The 22,259-nt window shown below is 46.4% G+C and overlaps 1 protein-coding gene across 21 annotated transcripts in view; it reads left to right on the top strand.

The window, feature by feature from the left end:
* Nucleotides 1-22,259, top strand: part of NDE1 (nudE neurodevelopment protein 1) — an 83,888-nt gene that overhangs the window by 25,925 nt on the left and 35,704 nt on the right. For 19 of the 21 annotated variants that reach the window (XM_065537645.2, XM_074028302.1, XM_065537639.2 and 16 more), the window contains 3 exons: nucleotides 5,927-6,075; nucleotides 18,018-18,154; nucleotides 21,750-21,929. In XM_065537645.2, the coding sequence (XP_065393717.1) occupies nucleotides 5,927-6,075; nucleotides 18,018-18,154; nucleotides 21,750-21,929 (466 nt within the window). Of the gene's footprint in view, nucleotides 1-2,678; nucleotides 2,877-5,926; nucleotides 6,076-18,017; nucleotides 18,155-21,749; nucleotides 21,930-22,259 lie in introns of those variants that run through there. The other 2 variants (XM_074028310.1, XM_074028312.1) reach the window with 1 other exon arrangement.

The raw sequence follows: 22,259 nt of genomic DNA on the forward strand, positions 1-22,259 counted from the left end.
TCACTGGGCCAGCTTCAGAAACATGCGACAGGCCTGAACCCTCTCTCCCCATCCCCATCTCCCTGCCTCGCTCTGAGGTTCCATTTCTCAGTAAGTCTGGGTGGGGCCTGGTATTTCTCTGTGTGTGTGTGTGTGTGTGTGTGTGCGCATGTGTGCGTGTGTGCGTGTGTGCGTTTTCTCTCATTAAGCCCCCCATGTACATTTTGATGAGCTGCTTCATGGAAGAGTCAAAACTGTGTGTGCCCAGGGCTAGGTGTGATGGACGGTGAACGGGGAAGTGCTGGTTGCCTTCTTTGGGTAGACAAACCTAACACCATGAAGCAGTTGGGGACTTGGAGGTCAGTCACAGAACTGTGATCTGGGAGCCTTTCAAGAGAGAGAGGACTGGCTGGGTGCAGTGGCTCATGCCTGTAATCCCAGCACTTCAGGAGGTCGAGGTGGGTGGATCACCTGAGGACAGGAGTTTGAGACTAGCCTAAGCAACATGATAAAACCCTGTCTCTACTAAAACTACAAAATTAGCCGGGCGTGGTGGTGCGTGCCTGTAATCCCAGCTACTTGGGAGGCAGGAGAATCACTTGAACGCAGGAGGCGGAGGTTGCGGTGAGCCGAGATCCCGCCATTGCACTCCAGCCTGGGCAACAAGAGCGAAACTCTGTCTCAAAAAAAAAAAAAAAAAAAAGAGAGAATGGACTGCACAGGTTGAGGGAGGCTTTCTGGAGGGTGTTTGCAGGTTGACACTTGGTGTTTGGGGGATGGGGCTGAAGGAGAGTTGATCTATACCCATCATAGGTGTGGATAAGAATAGGTGTCGGGTGGACCTTGGCAAGCCCAGCTTTACTAATAACGTATAGGAAAGGGTGTGGGACCAACGAATGGATCAGGGGTTTGGGGTGGGGCAGAGGAGAGGTCCCAGACACATTGAAGGTGGGCAGTGAAGCTTTCTGTTGGAGGCCACAGAGTCCGGCTGGCTGTCCGCAGATCCATCTGCCCCATCGGTATTGTTTGATCAGCCTTCGGTGGTTTTTGTTCAGCATTTCCCCATGAACGTTTTCCAGCATATAAGGCTGAAAGAATTGCCAGTGAATACCTTTGTATCCACCAGCACCTAGGCTCTACCAATAATATTTATCCTACTTGCCTTTTTTAATAAATATTCTCATCCATCAAAATTTGTAAAGCTTCCTGTAAAAAGATGGATTTCTGGCCAGGCATGGTGGTTCACACCTATAATCTCAGCCCTTTGAGAGGCTGAGGAGGGAGAATCTCTTGAGACCAGGAGTTCAAGGCCAGCCTGGGCAACATAGTGAGACTTTGTCTCTACAAGAAATAAAAATAAAAAATTCACTGGACATGGTAGTGCACACCTTTAGTCTCAGCTACTCAAGAGGCTGAGGTGGGAGGATCGCTTGAGCCCAGGAGGTTGAGGCTGCACTGAGCTGTGATTGTACCTTTGCACTCCAGCCTGGGTGACAGAGCAAAAGTTAAAATAAAAAATAAAAAACCTGAGTAGTGTTTGCTTAGAACACACATTCTCGAGTTTCCCCCAGTCCCTGTATCCCTGACACCGAGAGCTTAGTGTCATTTTGCCTCTCCCTGTACTGGGCCCACTTCACCCATTTGTTAACAGCTGAACACCTGATACACGCAATGAGCAATGATTATCGTTCTTTCTGTTGTTGATGTTGGAGACAGAGTCTCCCTCTGTCACCCAGGCTAGAGTGCAGTGGTGCGATCTCAGCTCACTGCAACCTCTGACTTCCAGGCTTAAGTGATCCTCCCACCTCAGCCTCCCAAGTAGCTGAGATTACAGGCACCTGCCGCACCACCCCTGGCTAATTTTTATTATTTTTTTGTAGAAACAGGGGTTCATGTGCCCAGGCTGGTCTGGAACTGTTGACCTCAAGTGATCCGCCTGCCTCGGCCTCTCAAAGTGCTGGGATTACAGGTGTGAACCACTGTGCCTGGCTGATTATAGTTCCTAAATTGAAGGGGATTCCGGGTTGAAAAGCTGGGTAGGAGGAAGATTAGTGGTATGAACTGCAGTTTGGATAGGATAACAGGCCCTCCACGGATCCTGAGTAAAATATCAAGCAATTACTAAGGAATTCTATGCTTCAAGACTGAGCCCTTGGACCTGGCGTGGTGGCTCATGCCGGTGATGCCAGCACTTTGGGAGACCGAGGCGGGTAGATCACGAGGTCAAGAGATTGAGACCATCCTTGCTAACATTGTGAAACCCTGTCTTTACTAAAAGTTAAAAAATTAGCTGGGCGTGGTGGCACGTGCCTGTAGTCCCAGCTACTCGGGAGGCTGAGGCAGGAGAATTGCTGGAACCTAGAAGGCAGAGGTTGCAGTGAGCTGACATTGCGCCACTGCACTGCAGCCTGGTGACAGAGTGAGACTCCATCTCAAAAAGACTGAACCCTTGAACCCACAGGAGACTCCTTCATTTACAACCACATGTCCGATGCAGGAGACTCACAGTGCACAGCACAGCAAAGAAACACGGTACCTTGGAATAACGAGGACCCTGCCACCAGCAAATATTTGTCAGTCACCTAAGAGAAATATATTCAGCTGGGCCGGACTTCTTAACAACTGGCTTATTCATCACGGGTTGAATGAAAAAGCCTTTAAGGGACCAAACAGAGCATCTATTGATGCCCCCATCAGCTGACAGCTTATTCGAATTAGCCCCAAATGGCAGCACAACGTTTCAGCAACAGGTTTTCATGTCCACAGGTTCCAAGGAGATCTCTGAATCGCTAACGCAGGTGCTGGAGCCCACTCGCTGCGTCCTCCTGGAGCCTGCGTTTGAATTTAAGTTAATGACTTAAGATCCTGTTTTATTTGGAGATGTTCCCAAATAAAGGGTATGAGGCGATGAGAGCCACGCCTGGGAACGGGGCCTGGTCTGCCTCTACTTGCTGGGTGCAGATACTTCTCTGCTTACAGCCAGGAAATGGGGAGGGTGGTGCGGGCGGGTGGGGGCATGTGGTCCGCCCTCCCCATCCTTCCAACGTTGTAAATCATCTGCTTGTTCTTTCTTTGGAGTCTTCTTGCACAATGGCTCTCGCCACGCCTCTCTGGCCTAGGCACCATTACATCACCCTCCTGGGTGCATCCGGACTTTCTAGCAACAGCTTTGTTTACTTGATTGAGTAACGAGGAGTTGGCCTTTTTAACTTTTAAATTAGACCTTGTGCCTTTCTTGTGGGAACTGTTGTCTCTCACATTTGTAGAATCTAGGATGGGTGTTTTGTGTTTTCAGTTTTTTTTTTTTTTTTTTTTTTGGGATGGGGGTCTCTGTCACCCAGGCTGGAGTGCAGGGGCACGATCTTGGTTTACTGCAACCTCCGCCTCCCAGGCTCAAGTGATTCCCCTGCCTCTGCCTCCTGGGTAGCTGGGACCACAGGCACATGCCACCACACCCAGCTTTTTTTCTGTATTTTTGGTAGAGACGGGGGTTTCACCGTGTTGGCCAGCCTGGTCTCGAACTCCTGACCTCAAGTGAGCTACCCACCTCGGCCTCCCAAGTAGCTGAAACTATAGCCGTATACCACTATGCCGGGCTAATTTTTGTATTTTGGTTTCACCGTGTTGCCCAGGCTGGTGATTTTTTTTTTTTTTTTTTTTAAAGTGTCGGCCTGGGCTAGAGTGCAGGGGCATGATCATAGTTCACTGCTGCCTCAACCTCCTGGCCTCAAGCAGTCCTCCTGCCTCAGCTTCCCAAATAGCTAGGACTACAGGTGCATGCCACCACGCTTGGCTGTTTTTCAGTTTTCTGTAGAGACAGAGTCTTGCTATGTTGCCTAGGCTAGTGTGCCTCTGCCACCTAAAGTGCTGGGGTTACAGGCAGGAGGCACCGCACCTGGCTCTGGGTGTTTGGTGAAGGAAAGTAATTTGGAAGCAGAGCGGGAACAGAATTGAGTGAGCACGGGAGTGGGTAGGTGATCTGGATGGAAATGGTTGAGGGTTTGTTAGCATAATTGCTTAAGGACACCTGCTCAGGAGGCTGGGGTTTGATCTTGGCTCAGTCATTTGCTACCAGTTGGGCTAGTTAAGGAACTGAGCCTCAGTGCTCATGTCTGAAGCGGGATGAATGAGACAAGATAGGTGGCGTACGTAACCCAGAGGTCGGCACAGAATAAGCATGTAATGGATGTTATTGCTGCAGCTGGCAACAGGGAATCATTGAGAAGTGAGCTGGACTGTTCCTTTGGTAATTAACATAGATCTCTCTTTCTCCCTTTCCTTCCCTCTCCCTCCCTCCCTCTCTCTTCCTATCCCCTCTTATCCCCTCCCTTTCTCCCTCCCTCTCTTTATTTCTTTGTGTTTCTGGTTTTTTGTTTTTTTATTTTTTTAGACGGAGTCTCACTCTTATTGCCCAGGCTGGGGTGCAGTGGCGCAACCTCCGCCTCCCGGGTTCAAGCGATTCTCCTGCCTTAGCCTTCTGAGTAACTGGGATTATAAGCACGCACCACCACGCCTGGCTAATTTTTTTTGTATTTTTAGGAGAGACCGGGTTTTACCATGTTGTTCAGGTGGGTCTCGAACTCCTGTGACCTCAGGTGATCTGCCCGCCTCAGCCTCCCGAAGTGCTGGGATTACAGGTGTGAGCCACCGTGCCCGGCCTGTCTTTATGTTTTTAAGTAACCTAGAGATCAAACTGTTCCTTCTTTCTCCGTGCTACAACGGGGAGTCCTGGATCAAACATTGAGAATGGTTGACTGTTGTAAAACCAGTACATGCTGCCTTCCCATTCTTGTGGGCACAAACAATGGACGTCATTATGATTTCTTTTTTTTTTTTTTTTTTCCCCCAGACAGCAGGGAGTTGCCCAGGCTGGAGTGCAGTGGTGCCATCACAGCCCACTGCAGCTTCGACCTCTCAGGCTCAAATGATCCTCCCACCTCAGCCTCCTGAGTAGCTAGAACTACAGTCGAGAGCCACCACGCCCTGCTAATTTGTGTATTTTGTAGAGACCAGGTCTCACTTTGTGGGCCAAGCTGGTGACTCTCTTTGTAATACACTGATAGTGTGTGTGAAGGAGACCCACGTTGCCCTGTGGATGAGGCTTGTGAGAGGTTTATGTGGCTTTCTTTGGCTGTGGACACCTTGGGCAGAATGATTTGTCTGAAGAATGTTGGGGGCTATAGGAATCTCAACCCTGTTGAGTGATTCAAGGTTCCCCGGGGGGTGGGGGCACTCAGGACATAATTAAAACAGTTGATTCCTTGTGCCTGCTCTGAATGACACCTGCCTGTTCCCACCACATTACGTCACTTGCCTAAGAGTCAGCTCTTTGGAGAGAAGAAGGTTCTGTTGCCTGAGCCTAGCTTGTCTCTCGATTGTGGTGGGAGGGTGGGACAGAAAGCCTGGAGCCTCCCCAGGGAGTGTGGTGGGAGGAGGAGTTTCATAAAGAGACAGTCAGGCCGGGCGCCGTGGCTCACACCTGTAATCCCAGCACTTTGGGAGACCGAGGTGTGTGGATCACTTGAGGTGTCAGGGGTACGAGACCAGCCTGGCCAACATCGTGAAACCCGGTCTCTATTAAAAATAAAAAAATTAGCCAGGCTTGGTGGTGGGTGGCTGTATTCGCAGCCACTCGGGAGGCTGAGGCAGGAGAATTGCTTGAACCTGGGAGGCAGAGGTTGCCGTGAGCCAAGATCTCGACACTGCACTCCAGCCTGGGCAACCGAGTGAGACTCGGTCTCTAAATAAATAAATAAAAAGATACAGGGTCTTGATATGTTGCCCAGGCTGGAGTGCAGTGTTAGTCATAGCTCACTGCAGGCTCTAACTCCTGGGCTCAAGCAGTCCTCCCAGTTTAGCCCCCCGAGTAACTGACTCCAGGTGGGTATGTGCTACTGCATCTAGCCGCCTCAGAAGTCATTCACCCAGTGTCTGTGTTGTCCTTCAGGAGAAGTTTGAAGTGCAGCACTCTGAAGGCTACCGGCAGATCTCAGCCTTGGAGGATGACCTCGCACAGACCAAAGCCATTAAAGACCAATTGCAGAAATACATCAGAGAGCTGGAGCAAGCTAACGACGACCTGGAACGAGCCAAGCGGTATGCGGGGAAGGGGAAGGCGGGAGTGGGAGACACTCCTCTCTGCTTTTTGTCCCCAGCAGCTGGGTCCTTGGCCCTGTGCTGAGTATAGGGAACTGAGCAGTGAGCAGAACAAAGCCGGTGCCCTTCTGACTTTTAGTGCCCTGGGGGAAATGGACAATAGTCGAAGAAGTGCAATTTCATTACAGCAGCAAGGCTGGCAGCCCAGGGTGCTGTGGGGATGTGTAATAGGATATATTACTTTGACTGTTGGCCTGGGAGCGTCAGGCGAGCCTTACAGGAGGAAATACCATTTAGGCTAAGGCCAGAGGAATGAGTAGCCATGATCCTAGGAGGGGTGTGAGACAAGAACATTCCAGACAACACCAAACCTGTGCTAAGCCCCGAAGGTAGGGAAGAAGCGTGTTCAAAGAACACTATTTTTTTTTTTTTTTTTGAGATGGAGTCTCTCTGTCACCAGGCTGGAGTGCAGTGGCGTGATGTCAACTCACTACAACCCTTGCCTCCTGGGTTTAAGCAATTCTCGTGCTTCAGGCTCCCAAGTAGCTGGAATTACAGGCACCTGCCACCATGCCTGCCTAATTTTTGTATCTTTAATAGGGATGGGGTGTTGCCATGGTGGCCAGGCTGGTCTCAAACTCCTCACCTCGGGTGATCAGCTCGCCTCAGCCTCCAAAGTGCTGTGATTACAGGGGTGTGAGCCACGGCGCCCAGTCCAGTGATTTCTAAACTGATGTTCTGTGATTTAGCAGAATAACGACTAACATTTATAGAAGAATTACTCTGAGCCAAGCAGTTTTTGGATAAAAACACTTGCTTTTTAAAAATTTATATATAAATTATATACAGCGAAATACACGGATGTTTTTTATTTATTTTTAGAGATAGGGTCTTGCTCTGTTACCCAGGCTGGAGTGCAGTGGTGCCATCATAGCACATTGCAGCCTCAAACTCCTGGGAGCAAGTGATCCTCCTGCCTCAGCCTCCCAAAGTGCTGGAATTGGTGGCATGAGCCACCGTACCCGGCCTCCTCCGAGTTTTTTCTACCCCATTCTTTTTCTCCTGTCCGTCTGGGACACCAGCTATACACATAACCTTTTCATATTGTCAGGCTGGTTCCTAAGGCTCTCTTCATTTTTTTTCCCTAATTTTTTTTTGTCTTTGTTCTTCAAATTGAATAATTTGTGTGTATCCAGTTTCAAGTTGATAGATGCCCTCATCTCTCTCCAATCTGCCATTTAAAGCGGATGAAATGTTGAAATTTCAATATAGTATTTTTAGATGTAGGATTTGTGCTCTTTTATAATTTCTGTTCTATTGAGGCTTCTTGACATCCTTGAGCATAGTTATAAGAGCTGCTTTAAGGTCCTTTTGTGCAGTTGTCACATCTGGGTCACATTTTCTTTACACTCCAACGTAGAGGTTGTATTGTAGGCAGTGTGAATGGTATTTCCCACAGACTATTAGTTTTTTCTTTCTTTCTTTTTTTTTTTTAAAAGACTGTCTTGCTCTGTCACCCAGGCTGGAGTGCAGTGGTGCAATCTCTGCTCACTGCAACCTCCACCTCCCAGGTTCAAGTGATTCTCCTGCCTCAACCTCCAGAGTAGCTGGGATTACAGGTGTGCGTTACCACCTGCTAATTTTTGTATTTTTAGGAGGGATGGAATTTCGCCATGTTGACCAGTCTGGTCTCAGATTCCTGACCTGAGGTGATCCACCTGCCTCGGTATCCCAAAGTGCTGGGATTATGGGCTTGAGCCACCGTACCAAACCAGAGATGATGAATACTTTTAAGTTCTTTATTTATTTGGTTTTCTTAGGTAGTTTACTTGGCTAAGCTTACAGCCCAAATTCTATCTCCCCTTTGATGGGCAGTAACTGAAATCTCTGCTTTTTTTAGCCGTAACTGGGCTGCTTTGTGTCTGCTTTGTGCACGTGTGGTTCGGGGGAGGCCAGAGATGTGGGAAGATACTATATTCAGAATGTGGGGTCCCCATGGTGCTAGATTTCTATCCCTGGAGCTTTAGGCAAAAATCTTATAAAGATGCGTACTTCACCCAGTGTTGTTCTGTTTTTCTAAGTGTTGTTTTCCAGTTCCTGCCAGTGCGCTCAGATCATTGTAAACATTTTACTCAGCATTTACATGAGGGTTGGTCTGATACAAGTTCCCTTGTCATTACCAGAAGTGGAAACTCCTTTCTTGTCAATCTGTAGGAGTTCTTTGCATACATTTATTTTTTGAGATGGAGTCTCACTCTGTCTCCCAGGCTGGAGCTGGAGTGCAGTGGTGTGATCTCAGGTCACTGCAACTTCTGCCTTCCTGGTTCAAGTGATTCTCCTGCCGTAGCCCCCCAAGTAGCTGGGATTACAGGCGCCTGCCACCACACTTGGCTAATTTTTGTATTTTTAGTAGAGTTTCGCCACGCTGGACAGCTGGTCTCAAACTCGCACCCTCAAGTGATCCACCTGCCTCAGCTTCCCAAAGTGCTGGAATTACAGGCATGAGCCACCGTGCCTGGCCCTTTGTATATTTTAACTACTAATCTTGTCTACTGCATTGAAAATAATTTTTTCCAGAGTAATCTTTTGTCTGTTGACTTTGTGGTATCATTTTCCATGCAAATATTTCCTCTTTTCTCTTTTGAAAAAAATTTTTTTACATACATTTTTCATTTTTAGATCATCAGTTATGTCTTTTTTAAAATACCTTCTAGGTCTGCAGACTTCACTAGGGGAAGTCTCCTTGGTTCTTGATAGTGCATGTGTTTTCTTCTTTTTTTGCGGTATTTTTAAATTTTTTTTACCCTTATTCCTTAATCTGCAGTGAATTTATTTTTGTATCTGGTATAAGATAAAGGTTCAATTTCATTTTCTTTAGATGGGTAGCCTAGTTGTGCCAGCACTATTAAACATTGCCTTTTCCTTTTTTTTTTTTGAGACTGGGCCTCGCTCCATTGCCCAGAGTCGAGTGCCATGGTGCAATTACAGCTCACTGGAGCCTTGACCTCCTGGGGCAAGTGATTCTCCCACCTCAGCCTCCTGAGTAGCTGGGACTATAGGCATGTGCCACCATACCTGGCTAATTTTTGTATTTTTTGTAGAGATAGGGTTTCTCCATGTTGCCCAGGCTGGTCTCAAAGTCCTGGGCTCAGTCTGCCCGCCTTGGCCTCCCAAAGTGCTGGGATCACAGGTGTGAGTGACCATGCCCAGCCAATCAGTCTTTTTCTATTGAATTGAACTGAGCTCTCATGTTAAACTCGAATATATTCTGGGATCTAATTCAGGATTCTGTATTTTCATCCAGTGTACAATTTGTGAAATACAATACCAGTGCCGTAATGACTTGAGTACTTTGGCTTTACATACAATAGCATAAGATACTGTAGATTTCATATGTAAAGCCACATTCTGATTTCTGGCAAGCCACTGGCATACCATCATTTCCACCCCTATATCATTAATCAAAGCAAGTCAAATGACCAAGCTAAGTCAAAGGGTGGGAAAGTACTTTCTGCCCACAGTGAGGCCATGGCAAGGGCGTGGACACAGGGAGGGGTGAAGAATCGGGGCCAATTACGCAGTCTACCCAAAGTGGTAGTACATTCACACGGTTCAAAAATAATATACAAAGAGGTAGGCATTTCTTTAATAATTCAAGCAAATAAAAAGACATTCTTACTACCTCCCCCCCCTTTTTTTCTTCCTCAGAAGAGCATTCTACACACACTGTTGTATATCTTGCTTTTTCATGTAATAGTAGAGCTTGAAGATCGTTCCTTACTAGGACAGAACATTCTTTGTTTATTTTTTCAAATACCTGGTATTCTATTGTATGGTTGGTACTGAATAATACCATAATAATTTAGTCCCCTGTGGTTGGATATCTGTTGTATTTCTGTTCTTTTGCAGTGATAAGCATTGCGGTAATGAACAGCCTTGCACGATGAATATCTGTAGGCTAAATTCCCAGAAGTGATATTGCTAGGTCAGAGGATATATGCATGTCATTTTGATAGATGTTGCTCAGTTATTTATAGTGTTGTACCAGTTTACATTCCCAATAGCTATGTGAGTCCCTGTTTTCCGAATAGCTTCACTAATAGAGTAGTTTTCAAACTTTGGACTTCTGCTAATTGAAAAGGTGAGAAATAAGTACGTTTCTGAGTTCACTGTCATGTGCTTAAGAGCTGTTGGACTTCCTTCTTTAGGAACTCTGTTGGTCTTGGCGCGCATATATGTGTGTGTGTATATGTGTATATATGTATGTGTATACATGTGTATATATATGTATGGGGGTGTGTGTGTGTGTGTGTATATATATATATATTTTTTTTTTTTTTTGAGACGGAGTCTAGCTCTGTTGCCCAGGCTGGAGTACAGTGGCCAGATCTTAGCTCACTGCAAGCTCCGCCTTCCGGGTTCACGCCATTCTCCTGCCTCAGCCTCCCGAATAGCTGGGACTACAGGTGCCCGCCACCTCGCCCGGCTAGTTTTTTGTATTTTTTTTTTTTTTAGTAGAGACGGGGTTTCACCGTGTTATTAGCCAGGATGGTCTTGATCTCCTGACCTCGTGATCCGCCTGTCTTGGCCTCCCAAAGTGCTGGGATTACAGGCATGAGCCACTGTGCCCGGCCATATATATATATATTTTTTTTAAATGAGACTGAGTCTCGCTCTGTCACCCAGGCTAGAGTGCAGTGGCATGACCACGGCTCACTGCAACCACTGCCTCCCAGGTTCAAGCAGTTCTCCTGTCTCACCCTCTTGAGTAGCTGGGATTACAGGTGTGTGCCGCCATGCCCAGCTAATTTTTGTATTTTTAGTAGAGATGAGGTTTCACCATGTTGGTCAGGCTGGCCTCAAACTCCTGACCTCGTGATCTGCCTGCCTCAGCCGCCCGCCTCGGCCTCCCTATGTGCTGGGATTGCAGGCGTGAGCCAGTGTGCTTGGCCAGCCTGTGTTTTTTCTAGATGGAGTATTGCTCTATTGCCCAGGCTGGAGTGCAGTGGCGTGATCTTAGCTCACTACAACCTCCACCTCCTGGGTTCAAGCAATTCTCCTGTGTCAACCTCCTGAGTAGCTGGGATTACTGGTGCATGCCACCATGCCTTGCTAATTTTTGTATTTTTAGTAGAGAAGGGGTTTCGCTATGTTGGAGAGGCTGATCTTGAACTCCTGACCTCAGATGATACACCCGCCTCGTTCTCCCAAAGTGCTGGGATTACAGGCATGAGCTACCTTGCCCAGTTGATCTTGGCCTATTTTTACTGTTTTTATTCTTGTTTTTTTGACATCGAGTTTTGCTCTTGTTGCCCAGGCTGGAGTGCTGTGGCATGATTTCGGCTCTCCGCAACCTCCGCCTCCCAGGTTCAAGCGATTCTCCTGCCTTCGCCTCCCCAGTAGCTGGGATTACAGGCATGGGCCACCACGCTTAGGTAATTTTGTATTTTTAGTAGAGACGAGGTTTTGCCATGTTGGTCAGGCTGATCTTGAACTCTTGACCTCAGATAATCTGCCCACCTCGGCCTCCCAAAATGCTGAGATTACAGGCATGAGCTACCATGCCTGGCACTTGGCATATTTTAAAATTGGGTTGTTCATTATTTTTTTTTCCGTGATTTTAGGAGATTTTTATATATTTGTGACATGAATTGACAATATTGGGAGTTTGTCATTTGTTTCCAGCTTTGTCTGATGTATATTTTATTGTACAGAAGTTACTTGATTTGTTTTGAGTCAGTCTTGCCCTATGGCCCAGGCTGGAGTGCAGGTGCACGATCTCAGCTCACTGCAACCTCCGCCTCCCAGGTTCAAGTGATTCTCCTGCCTCAGCCTCCCGAGTAGCTGGGATTACAGGCGCCCACCACCATGCATGGCTAATTTTTGTATTTTTAGCAGAGATGGGGTTTCACTTTGTTGGCCAGGCTGGCATTTGATTCCTTTGTAGTCAGATATCTTAGTCATAGTTAGAAGGGCCTTCTGCACTCCAAGGTTATATAAAGCAATTAGCCTGTGTTTTCTTGTAGTATTTTTGTGTTTTCTTCCTTACTAAACATGCATTGTTTTTGTTAATACAATTTGGCCAAATGCTGAATAGTTTAGTGTTAAAAATCAGATGAGGTAGAAGCCCAGTTCACCATTATAGAATAAATAAAGTTCTAGGGCACCAAAGTTTTATATATTTATGTTTTGAGACAAGGTCTCTGTCACGCCTGCTGGAGGGTAGTGGCACGATCACCTCAGCCTCCCCAGTAGCTAGGACTACAGGCATGTGCCACCATGCCTGGCTAATTTTTGTATTCTTTGTAAAGACCGGATTTCTCTATGTTGCCCAGGCTGCAAAGCTTTATTTTAAAGACTTGAAAATATTACAATTTTGTGCAAGTTTAATAGTTATATTTAGAAAGTTTGATAGTCTTCTCCAAGAACAAGAGTTTCTCAGCACCATCAGCTGTTTGATTGCTCTCATGGTCCTTCTTCTATAGGTCCCTAAAACTAAATGACTCACTTTTAACTGAGGAGAGGCACTTTGTGTAAGAATAACCTTGTAAAGTATGCAGGACCTAATTAGAAGTAACTGAAAATTAAATACATTTCCAAAGGTGACTTTGTTTCACATATGAGTACTAAGATGGCAAAAAGTTTTACAAAAATTAAAATAGATTTAATCTAATTTTACTCTTCCATGGATTTTTCATTTTATTTATTTTTGAGACAGAGTCTTGCTCTGTTGCCCATGCTGGAATGCAGTGGTGCGATCTCGGCTCACTGCAGCCTCTGCCTCCCAGGTTCAAGCGATTTTCCTGCCTCAGCCTCTCGAGTAGCTGGGACTACATGCATGTGCCATCATGCCTGGCTAATTTTTCTATTTTTATTAGAGATGGGGTCTCACCATGTTGGCCAGGCTGGTGTTGAACTCCTGGCCTCAAGTGATCCACCTGCCTTGGCCTCCCAAATTGCTGGGATTAGAGGCACTAATTATGCTTTTATATATTAGTTGACAGAATTTCAACATATAAAGTACATAAATCAATTTTCACTCCAGTTACAACTAGCATGCTGACCTTTATTTGAAAGTAAATAGGCCATGTGAGATAGCTCAAGTCTGTAATCTGTATTCTTAGTACTTTGGGAGGCCGAGACTTGAGGATTGCTTGAGCCCAGGAGTTTGAGGCCATCCTGGGCAACATAGACTCCCATCTCTAGAAACAAATTTAAAAACTAGCCGGGTATGATAGCTTGTGCCTGTGGTTACAACTACTTGGGAGATTGAGGTAAGAAGGTGAAAGGATCACCAGGCACCATGGCTCATGCCTGTAATCCCAGCACTTTGGGAGGCCGAGGCGGGTGGATCACCTGAAGTTAGGAGTTGGAGACCAGCCTGGCAAAGATGGTGAAACCATCTCTCTACTAAAAATACAAAAATTAGCCAGGCGTGGTGGCAGGCACCTGTAATCCCAGCTACTCAAGAGGCTGAGGCAGGAGAATCACTTGAACCCGAGAGGCGGAGGTTGCAGTGAGCTGAGATTGTGCCATTGCACTCCAGCCTGGGCAACAGAGACTTCATCTCAAAAAAAAAAAAAAAAAAAAAGGTGAAAGGATGACTTAAACCCAGGGTGTCGAGGCTACAGGGAAATTCAGAAATGCCACTGAAGGGCCAGGCGTGGTGGCTCACACCTATAATCCCAGCACTTTGTGAGGCAGAGGTGGGTGCATCACCTGAGGTTGGGAGTTTGAGACCAGCCTGGCCAACATGATGGAATGCTGTCTCTACCAAAACTACAAAACTTAGCCGGATATGGTGGCACATGCCTATAATCCCAGCTACTTGGGAGGCTGAGGCAGAAGAGTCATTTGAACCCAGGAGGCAGAGGTTGCACTCTGCCTGGGTGAGCACCATTGCACTCCAGCCTGGTTGACAAGAGCGAAATTCCATCTTAAAAAAAAAAAAGCCACTGAAGCTGGTCCCCGGTTCCCTCGCATTCCAGAAGCAAAACAGATTTTGACCAGATAATGAGTGTGTTAAAATTTCCGATTCATTCGGAATTTGTGTTAGGCTACAGTATGAGGTACGAATCTAATAATGTTTTCCTGGTAGGTACCCAGTGGTCCCTAAAACTAGAACTGAACCTGCCATCTTTTTGCCAATGATCTATGAGGCCACCTTTATTATAAATTAAACTCTTGTCTATTTCTGGACCTTTGGTTCCTTTGTTCTTACAACCAGTAGCATACAATTGTTCGTTGTTGAGGCTTTATAGTAGTGTGTTCTGAGTCTCTGGTAGAGTTAGTTCCCTGATCTCTTCTTTTACAGAGTTCTTCGGGTCATTCTTGTTTCATCGTCACAGCATCTCTCAAATCAGTCCAATTTATTCCCCCAATAGAAACCTATTAAGATAGTGTTAAATTTATCAGTTTAACTTGTGGACAACTAATTTCTGTGTGATACTGGGTCTTCCTCTATATATACTCAGCATGTCTGCATTTCTGCAAGCATTCTGTACCCTACATATTATTATGTGAATCTTTTACCTTTTTTGTTTGACATGTCAACCTTAGGGTCGTTTTAACTGTTTCTGGTATTGTACTCCAAAGTATTATCCCTTTGTTATTGGTAGTAGTGTGTTTTTTTGTTTGTTTTCGTTTGTTTTTTGAGACAGGGTCTGGCACTGTTACCCAGGCTGGAGTGCAGTGGCATAATCATGACTTACTGCACCCTCGAGTTCCTGGGCTCAAGCAATCCTCCTACCTCAGCCTTCGAGTAGCTGGGACTACAGCCACACGCCATCATGCCCGGCTAGTCTTTTTACTTTTTGTAGAGACAGGTTGTCACTATGTTACCCAGGCTGGTCTTGAACCCTGGGCCTCGAGGGGTCCTCCCACCTTGGCTTCCCAAAGTACTGGGATTATAGGCACGAACCGCTGTGCCTGTCCCTTTGTTGTTTTTAAATGGTACTGTGGTAACTTGATCCTATCCACTACTTCTAAAGACCCTGTGAGGGTAGGTACTCCTATGAGTCCACCTAGACATAGAAGGATATATTGAAGAAATGAACTGATGCAGCCATTGATCAGTGCAGTTATGAATTTTGTGATTGAAGGAACTGAGGATGAGGGAGATCGAGTTGCCCAATGATACCCAGTGAGTTCTAGATGGAGGAGGAGCTGGGTGTTAACTCCTGGGTTCCTCTCCAAACACGTGCTTCTAACCACCGTGGGATACAGTTAGCAGGATATTAAAGGTCTGGGGACAGACATAGGGTCAATAATAAAAATTGCAGACATTTGTAGATGTGTGCTTATGTGTAAAACATCTGTTGTGTGCTTCCTGTATGATTTTTTTTTTTTTTTTTTTTTTGGAAACAGTCTTGCTCTGTTGCCCAAGCTGGAGTGTAGTGGCACGATCTCAGCTCACTGCAACATCCACTTCCTGGGTTCAAGCAATTTTCCTGCCTCACCCTCCCGAGCAGCTGGGACTACACATGTGCGCCATCATGCCCGGCTAATTTTTGTATTTTTAATGGAGATGAGGTTTCACCACGTTTGCCAGGCTGGACTTGAACTCCTGACCTCGAGTGATCCACTCGCCTTGGCCTCCCTAAGTGCTGGGATTACAGGCGTGAGCCACCACGCCCAGCCTGTGTGACTACTTCTTGCCACCACTGCCCCATTACAACCCTTCAGGAAGGTACTGTTACTACCCTTGCTTTGCATGAGAGAAAACTGAGGTGCAGAGAAGGTGGTTTTCCCAGAATCAAAGTAGATTGTTTTGTTACAGCACTTTGCAGTGCCTTTACCACAGTGTCTGTGCCCTTCACAAGAAGGGGTTGTGAGCAGGGCAGTTGGGCTGGTACTAGGCATTTTGAACTTCCACTGAGAGGTTAAATATGATCTCTTCTACCTGCTGAAATGCATCTTATGCCCAGCACAGTGCTTCATGCCTGTAATCTCAGTAACTCAGGAGGCTGAGGCGGGAGGATCGCTTGAGCCCAAGAGTTTGAGATTGCAGTGAGCTGTGATTGTACCACTGCACTTCGACCTGACAGACACAGCTGTCTTTTTAAGGAAAAAAAAATCGTGCTACTGTATGTGTTTTTTATTAGGTTATTTTTCTTTTTTTTTTTTTTTGAGATGGAGTTTCACTTTGTTGCCTAGGCTGGAGTGCAGTGGCACAATCTTGGCTCACTGCAACCTCCGCTTGCTGGCAGTTCTCCCACCTCTGCCTCCCAAGTAGCTGGGATCACACTACAACTGGCTAATTTTTGTATTTTTAGTAGAGACAGGGTTTTGCCATTTGCCCAAGCTTGCCAGGCTGGTCTTGGACTCCTGACCTCAGGACAGCCACCTGCCTTGGCCTCCCAAAGTGCTGGGATTACAGGCATGAGCCACCATGCCCAGTCATTATTAGGTTTTTTTTTAATTTTTATTTTTTATTATTATTATACTTTAAGTTCTAGGGTACATGTGCATAACGTGCAGGTTTGTTACATGTGTATACTTGTGCCATGTTGGTGTGCTGCACCCATCAACTCGTCAGCATCCATCAACTCGTCATTTACATCAGGTATAACTCCCAATGCAATCCCTCCCCCCTCCCCCCTCCCCCCTCCCCATGATAGGCCCCGGTGTGTGATGTTCCCCTTCCCGAGTCCAAGTGATCTCATTGTTCAGTTCCCACCTATGAGTGAGAACATGTGGTGTTTGGTTTTCTGTTCTTGTGATAGTTTGCTAAGAATGATGGTTTCCAGCTGCATCCATGTCCCTACAAAGGACACAAACTCATCCTTTTTTATGGCTGCATAGTATTCCATGGTGTATATGTGCCACATTTTCTTAATCCAGTCTGTCACTGATGGACATTTGGGTTGATTCCAAGTCTTTGCTATTGTGAATAGTGCCGCAATAAACATACATGTGCATGTGTCTTTATAGCAGCATGATTTATAATTCTTTGGGTATAAACCCAGTAATGGGATGGCTGGGTCATATGGTACATCTAGTTCTAGATCCTTGAGGAATCGCCATACTGTTTTCCATAATGGTTGAACTAGTTTACAATCCCACCAACAGTGTAAAAGTGTTCTTATTTCTCCACATCCTCTCCAGCACCTGTTGTTTCCTGACTTTTTAATGATCGCCATTCTAACTGGTGTGAGATGGTATCTCATTGTGGTTTTGATTTGCATTTCTCTGATGGCCAGTGATGATGAGCATTTTTTCATGTGTCTGTTGGCTGTATGAATGTCTTTTGAGAAATGTCTGTTCATATCCTTTGCCCACTTTTTGATGGGGTTGTTTTTTTCTTGTAAATTTGTTTGAGTTCTTTGTAGGTTCTGGATATTAGCCCTTTGTCAGATGAGTAGATTGCAAAAATTTTCTCCCATTCTGTAGGTTGCCTGTTCACTCTGATGGTAGTTTCTTTTGCTGTGCAGAAACTTTTTAGTTTAAGTAGATCCCATTTGTAAATTTTGGCTTTTGCTGCCGTTGCTTTTGGTGTTTTAGATATGAAGTCTTTGCCCATGCCTATGTCCTGAATGGTACTACCTAGGTTTTCTTCTAGGGTTTTTATGGTATTAGGTCTAACATTTATAATGCCGGTTGGCATTGTGAGCTTGCAAGAGAAAATAGAGCATACTGCTCTTCTCAAACACATGCAGTCCTGATAGGGCTTTGGCTTGTTGCTGAGTGCTGTGTGGGCGGCACCTTATTTAATCCTCACGACAGCCTTGTGTACCCCATGAGCTATGATGAGTCCTATTATGCAGGTGAAGAGCCCATGCCCCAGCAGGTTAAAGGACTCGGCCCGCTCTGTGGCATCTAGGAGGTTTGGTGCTGGGACTTGTGTCCAGGTGTGTCTGACCCTTCGCACCACCTGGATCTGCAGTGCTAGAGGGATGTCCGCAGTTTGTCCTCTTGGATAACTCTGCTTTTCTCTTCCCCAGCGCCACGATCATGTCTCTCGAAGACTTTGAGCAGCGCTTGAATCAGGCCATCGAAAGAAATGCCTTCTTGGAAAGTGAACTTGATGAAAAAGAGAATCTCCTGGAATCTGTTCAGAGACTGAAGGATGAAGCCAGAGGTCAGGAAGCCTTGGCGTCTTCACCAGCATGGTCCCCATTCCCTGCCTGAGCAACATCTAGTCCTACAGCCTCTCCCAGCATTATCTTTACAGGGACCCTGCACCCTGCTCTGTGCCAGGCTGTTTAGTCAGAGGGTGTGGGGCTGCACCGGGCAGACTCTTGCCTTGGGCCCTGGCCGGAGCTGAGAACAGTAAGACATGCAACCCTGTAAGGGCCCCTTATGGGTATTTAGAGAAATAGCTTTGGGGTTCACAGATGAAGTCCTTGTATTGGGGTTCTGCCTCTGGGCAGCAGAATTTCCAGTTTCCAGAAAGGTGCTTCCTGGTCTGTAATTCACACACACAGCAAACCATCCTGATGCTCAGTAGGAACAGAAGAGTGTTGTGGGGAGAGCCTGGCACAGTGGCTCACACCTGTAATCCCAGTACTTTGGGAGGCCGAGGATCTCTTGAGCCCAGGAGTTCGAGACCACCTTAGGCAGTATAATGGGACTCCATCTTTACAAAAAAAAATTAAAGATTAGCTGGGTGTGGTGACATGTGCCTGTAGTCCCAGCTACTCAGGAAGCCAAGGTGGGATGATCACTTGAGCCCAGGAGGTGGAGCCTGTCACGAGCTATGATGGCACCAGTGTACTCCAGCCTACGTGACAGAATGAGACCCTGTCTCTTAAAAGATTTTATGGGGAGAAATTTCTGGTGGAATTGCCAGCTAGCCTATTGTTTCTGTGACTTGATGGCAACCGATATATTTGGTTTAGAACTTGGAAACCTCGTCAGCATTTGCTGTTTAGCAGTCGGCACTTGCAGAGGTAGAATGTTCAGACTGTAATGAGGTATTTGGCCAAGCACAGCAGTTCATACCTGTAATCCCAGCACTTTGGGAGGCTGAGGCAGGCAGATCACCTGAGCTCAGGAGTTCGAGACCAGCCTGGAAACAGAGAAACCCCATCCCTACTAAAAATAGAAAACATGAGCAGGGTGTGGTGGCCGATGCCTGTAATCCCAGCTGCTCAGGAGGCTGAGGCAGGAGAATTGCTTGAACCTGGGAGGTGGAGGTCGCAGTGAGCCAAGATTGCATCACTGTACTCCAGCCTAGGTGACAGAGTGAGACTCTGTCTCAAAAAAGAAAAAAAAAAGACATTCATTAGTGGATTGTCCAAGTTGTTTTTATCCTATCTTTTTTTTTTTTTTTTTTTTTTTTGAGATGGCGTCTTCATCTGTTGTCCAGGCTGGAGTACAGTGGCGCTATCTCTGCTCACTGCAGCCTCTGCCTCCCGGGTTCAAGCGATTCTCCTGCCTCAGCCTTCCGAGTAGCTGGGACTACAGGTGTACGCCACCATGCCTGGCTAATTTTTAATATTTTTTAATAGAGACGGGGTTTCATCATGTTGCCCAGGCTGGTCTTGAACTCCTGACCTCAGGTGATCTGCCTGCCTTGGCCTCCCAAAGTGCTGGGATTACAGGGGTTAGTTACTGTTACCAGCCCAATAAATTGTTTATAACGTCAATTTGCTTTGTAATGTGTAACCAGTAGGTGGGGGATGAAAAGTAAAAATTCCTAAGTTTAATAAAGTAGTTGTTCCTAGATGTCCATCAGTAATGAAGTGGTTAAATGAAGTACATAGATTTATTATGTGAAATATTAAAAAATTGTTTAAATGAACAATATTGTGGTAGAAAGATTGCCAAGGCTAGGCACAGTGGCTGATGCCTGTAATCTCAGTGCTTTGAGAGATGGACGCAAGAGGATTGCTTGAGCCTAGGAGTTCAAGATGAGCCTGGACAGCATAGTGAGACCCCATCTCTACAAAAATGAAGTGTAAAAATTAGCTAGGCCTGGTGGCATATGCCTGTAGTCCCAAGTACTTAGGAGGCTGAAGTGGGAGGATGACTTGAGCCCAGGAGTTCAAGGTTACCTTGAGCTATGATTGTGCCACTGCACCCCAGCCTGGGTGACTGAGTCAGACCCTGTCTCTAAAACAAAAAACATTGCCAAGACATACCACTGAAGGTGGGAGAGTAAGTCATACACAGGACAAGATATTGTATGTTTCCAGTAATGCTTAATAAAAAATGTTCTTATTTTATGCTCAGTAGATATATATGTATGTTATAAAGTTTATGTTTGAAAATGGAGAGAACAGCCAGGCACAGTGGCTCATGCCTGTAATCCCAGCACTTTGGGAGGCTGAGGTGGGTGGATCACCTGAGGTCAGGAGTTCAAGACCAGTCTGGACAACATGGTGAAACCCCGTCTCTGTTTAAAAAAAAAAAAAAGCCAGGCATGGTGGTACGTGCCTGTAATCCCAGCTACTTGGGAGACTGAGGCAGGAGAATCACTTGAACCCGGGAGGCAAAGGTTGCAGTGAGCCGAGATTGTGCCATTGCACTCCAGCCTGGGCAACAGAGTGAAACTCCATCTCAAAAATAATAATAATAATAATTCAGAGAACAATGGTTGAAAGCTCTCCCATATGTTATGGTGATTATGAGTGAGGAGTGTTTGGGGATAGTCTGGAAAGCATACTTTGTTTTTCAGACAGTCTTGCTCTGTCACAGAGGCTGGAGTGCAGTGGCGTGATCTCAGCTCACTATAACCTCGGTCCCCCAGGCTCAAGCAATTGTCCTGCCTCAGCGTCCCAAGCAGCTGGGACTACAGGCGCACGCCACCATGTATGGCTAATTTTTTGTATTTTTAACAGGGACGGGGTTTTGCCATGTTGGCTTCAAATTCCTGACCTCAAGCGACCCTCCCACCTCGACCTCTCAGAGTGCTGGGATTATAGGCGTGAGCCACTGCGTCTGGCCTTTTTTTTTTTTTTTTTTTTTTTTTTGCCAGAGGTCTCACTCTGTCACCCGGGGTGGAGTGGCACAATCATGGCTCACTGCAACCTTGACCTCTTGGATTAACGAGATTCTTGCACCTCAGCCTCCCAAAGTGCTGGGATTGCAGGCATGAGCCACTGCTCCTGGGCATACTTTCATTTAGTATTCTAAATACACTGCTATGTTGGAATTGTTTTTTCAATAATAAAAGCATTAGTGTGTCACTGTCATAGCTTTTTAAAAATCTGAAACTATTTTGTTAGTCAAGAGAAAAATCCTGTAGAGTTGTAAGTCTGCTAGGCAAGGTCCTGTGGGTTTCCCTTTATTTGGAGTTTCTACCTGGAGTGTTTCACCCCAGTAGGTCTTTTTTCTGACCAGTATCTACTGTTGAACCTCTATACCTGCACCCCACCCACCCTAAGCCAGGGCTTAAATTCCCTTTTTGTTTTTTGAGACGGAGTCTTGCTCTTGTCACCCAGACTGGAGTGCACTGGAGCAATCTCAGCTCAGTGCCACCTGGCCTTCCAGATTCAAGTGATTCTCGTGCCTCTTCCTCCTGAGTAGTTGAGATTACAGGTGCCTACCACCATGCCTGGCTGGTTTTTGCATTTTCTATAGAGATGGGGTTTCACCATGTTGGTCAGGCTGGGCTCAAACTCGACCTTGGACGATCCGCTGGCCTTGGCCTCCCAAAGTGCTGGCATTATAAACATGAGCCACAGCGCCTGGCTGAGGACTTGAATTCCTGAATCCTTTTCCTGGCACAGATTTGCGGCAGGAACTGGCCGTGCAGCAGAAGCAGGAGAAACCCAGGACCCCCATGCCCAGCTCAGTGGAAGCTGAGAGGACAGACACAGCTGTGCAGGCCACGGGCTCTGTGCCGTCCACGCCCATCGCTCACCGAGGACCCAGCTCGAGTTTAAACACGCCCGGGAGCTTCAGACGTGGTAAGGGGAGTGGGAATTGGAGAATTTTCTCGGTTCACAAAGTGTTTCTGGGTAAGAATCTGGGGTGGGTCCTGGGTGTGTGATGATTTGCACCAGGCTCAGAGCCTGATATACTCTCAGGCTTTGAGCAGAGAGTAGACTGGGATGTTCCTGGGGATGGGCAATTGAGATGAGTGAGGAGTGGATGTGAGGGAGTAGTGGAGTCTGTGATGCACTGGGAAATGGAAACCCCACCCAAAGCGGGTGGCTGCTACTCTGCACTAGAAGGAACGGCCCCTCATCTGCAGTTTTTTCCATTCTTCAAAGCCAGAAATGCTCTTTTTTTGTTGT

Source organism: Macaca fascicularis, chromosome 20 (genome assembly GCF_037993035.2).
Source record: "Macaca fascicularis isolate 582-1 chromosome 20, T2T-MFA8v1.1".
NCBI classification, from domain to species: Eukaryota; Metazoa; Chordata; class Mammalia; order Primates; family Cercopithecidae; genus Macaca; species Macaca fascicularis.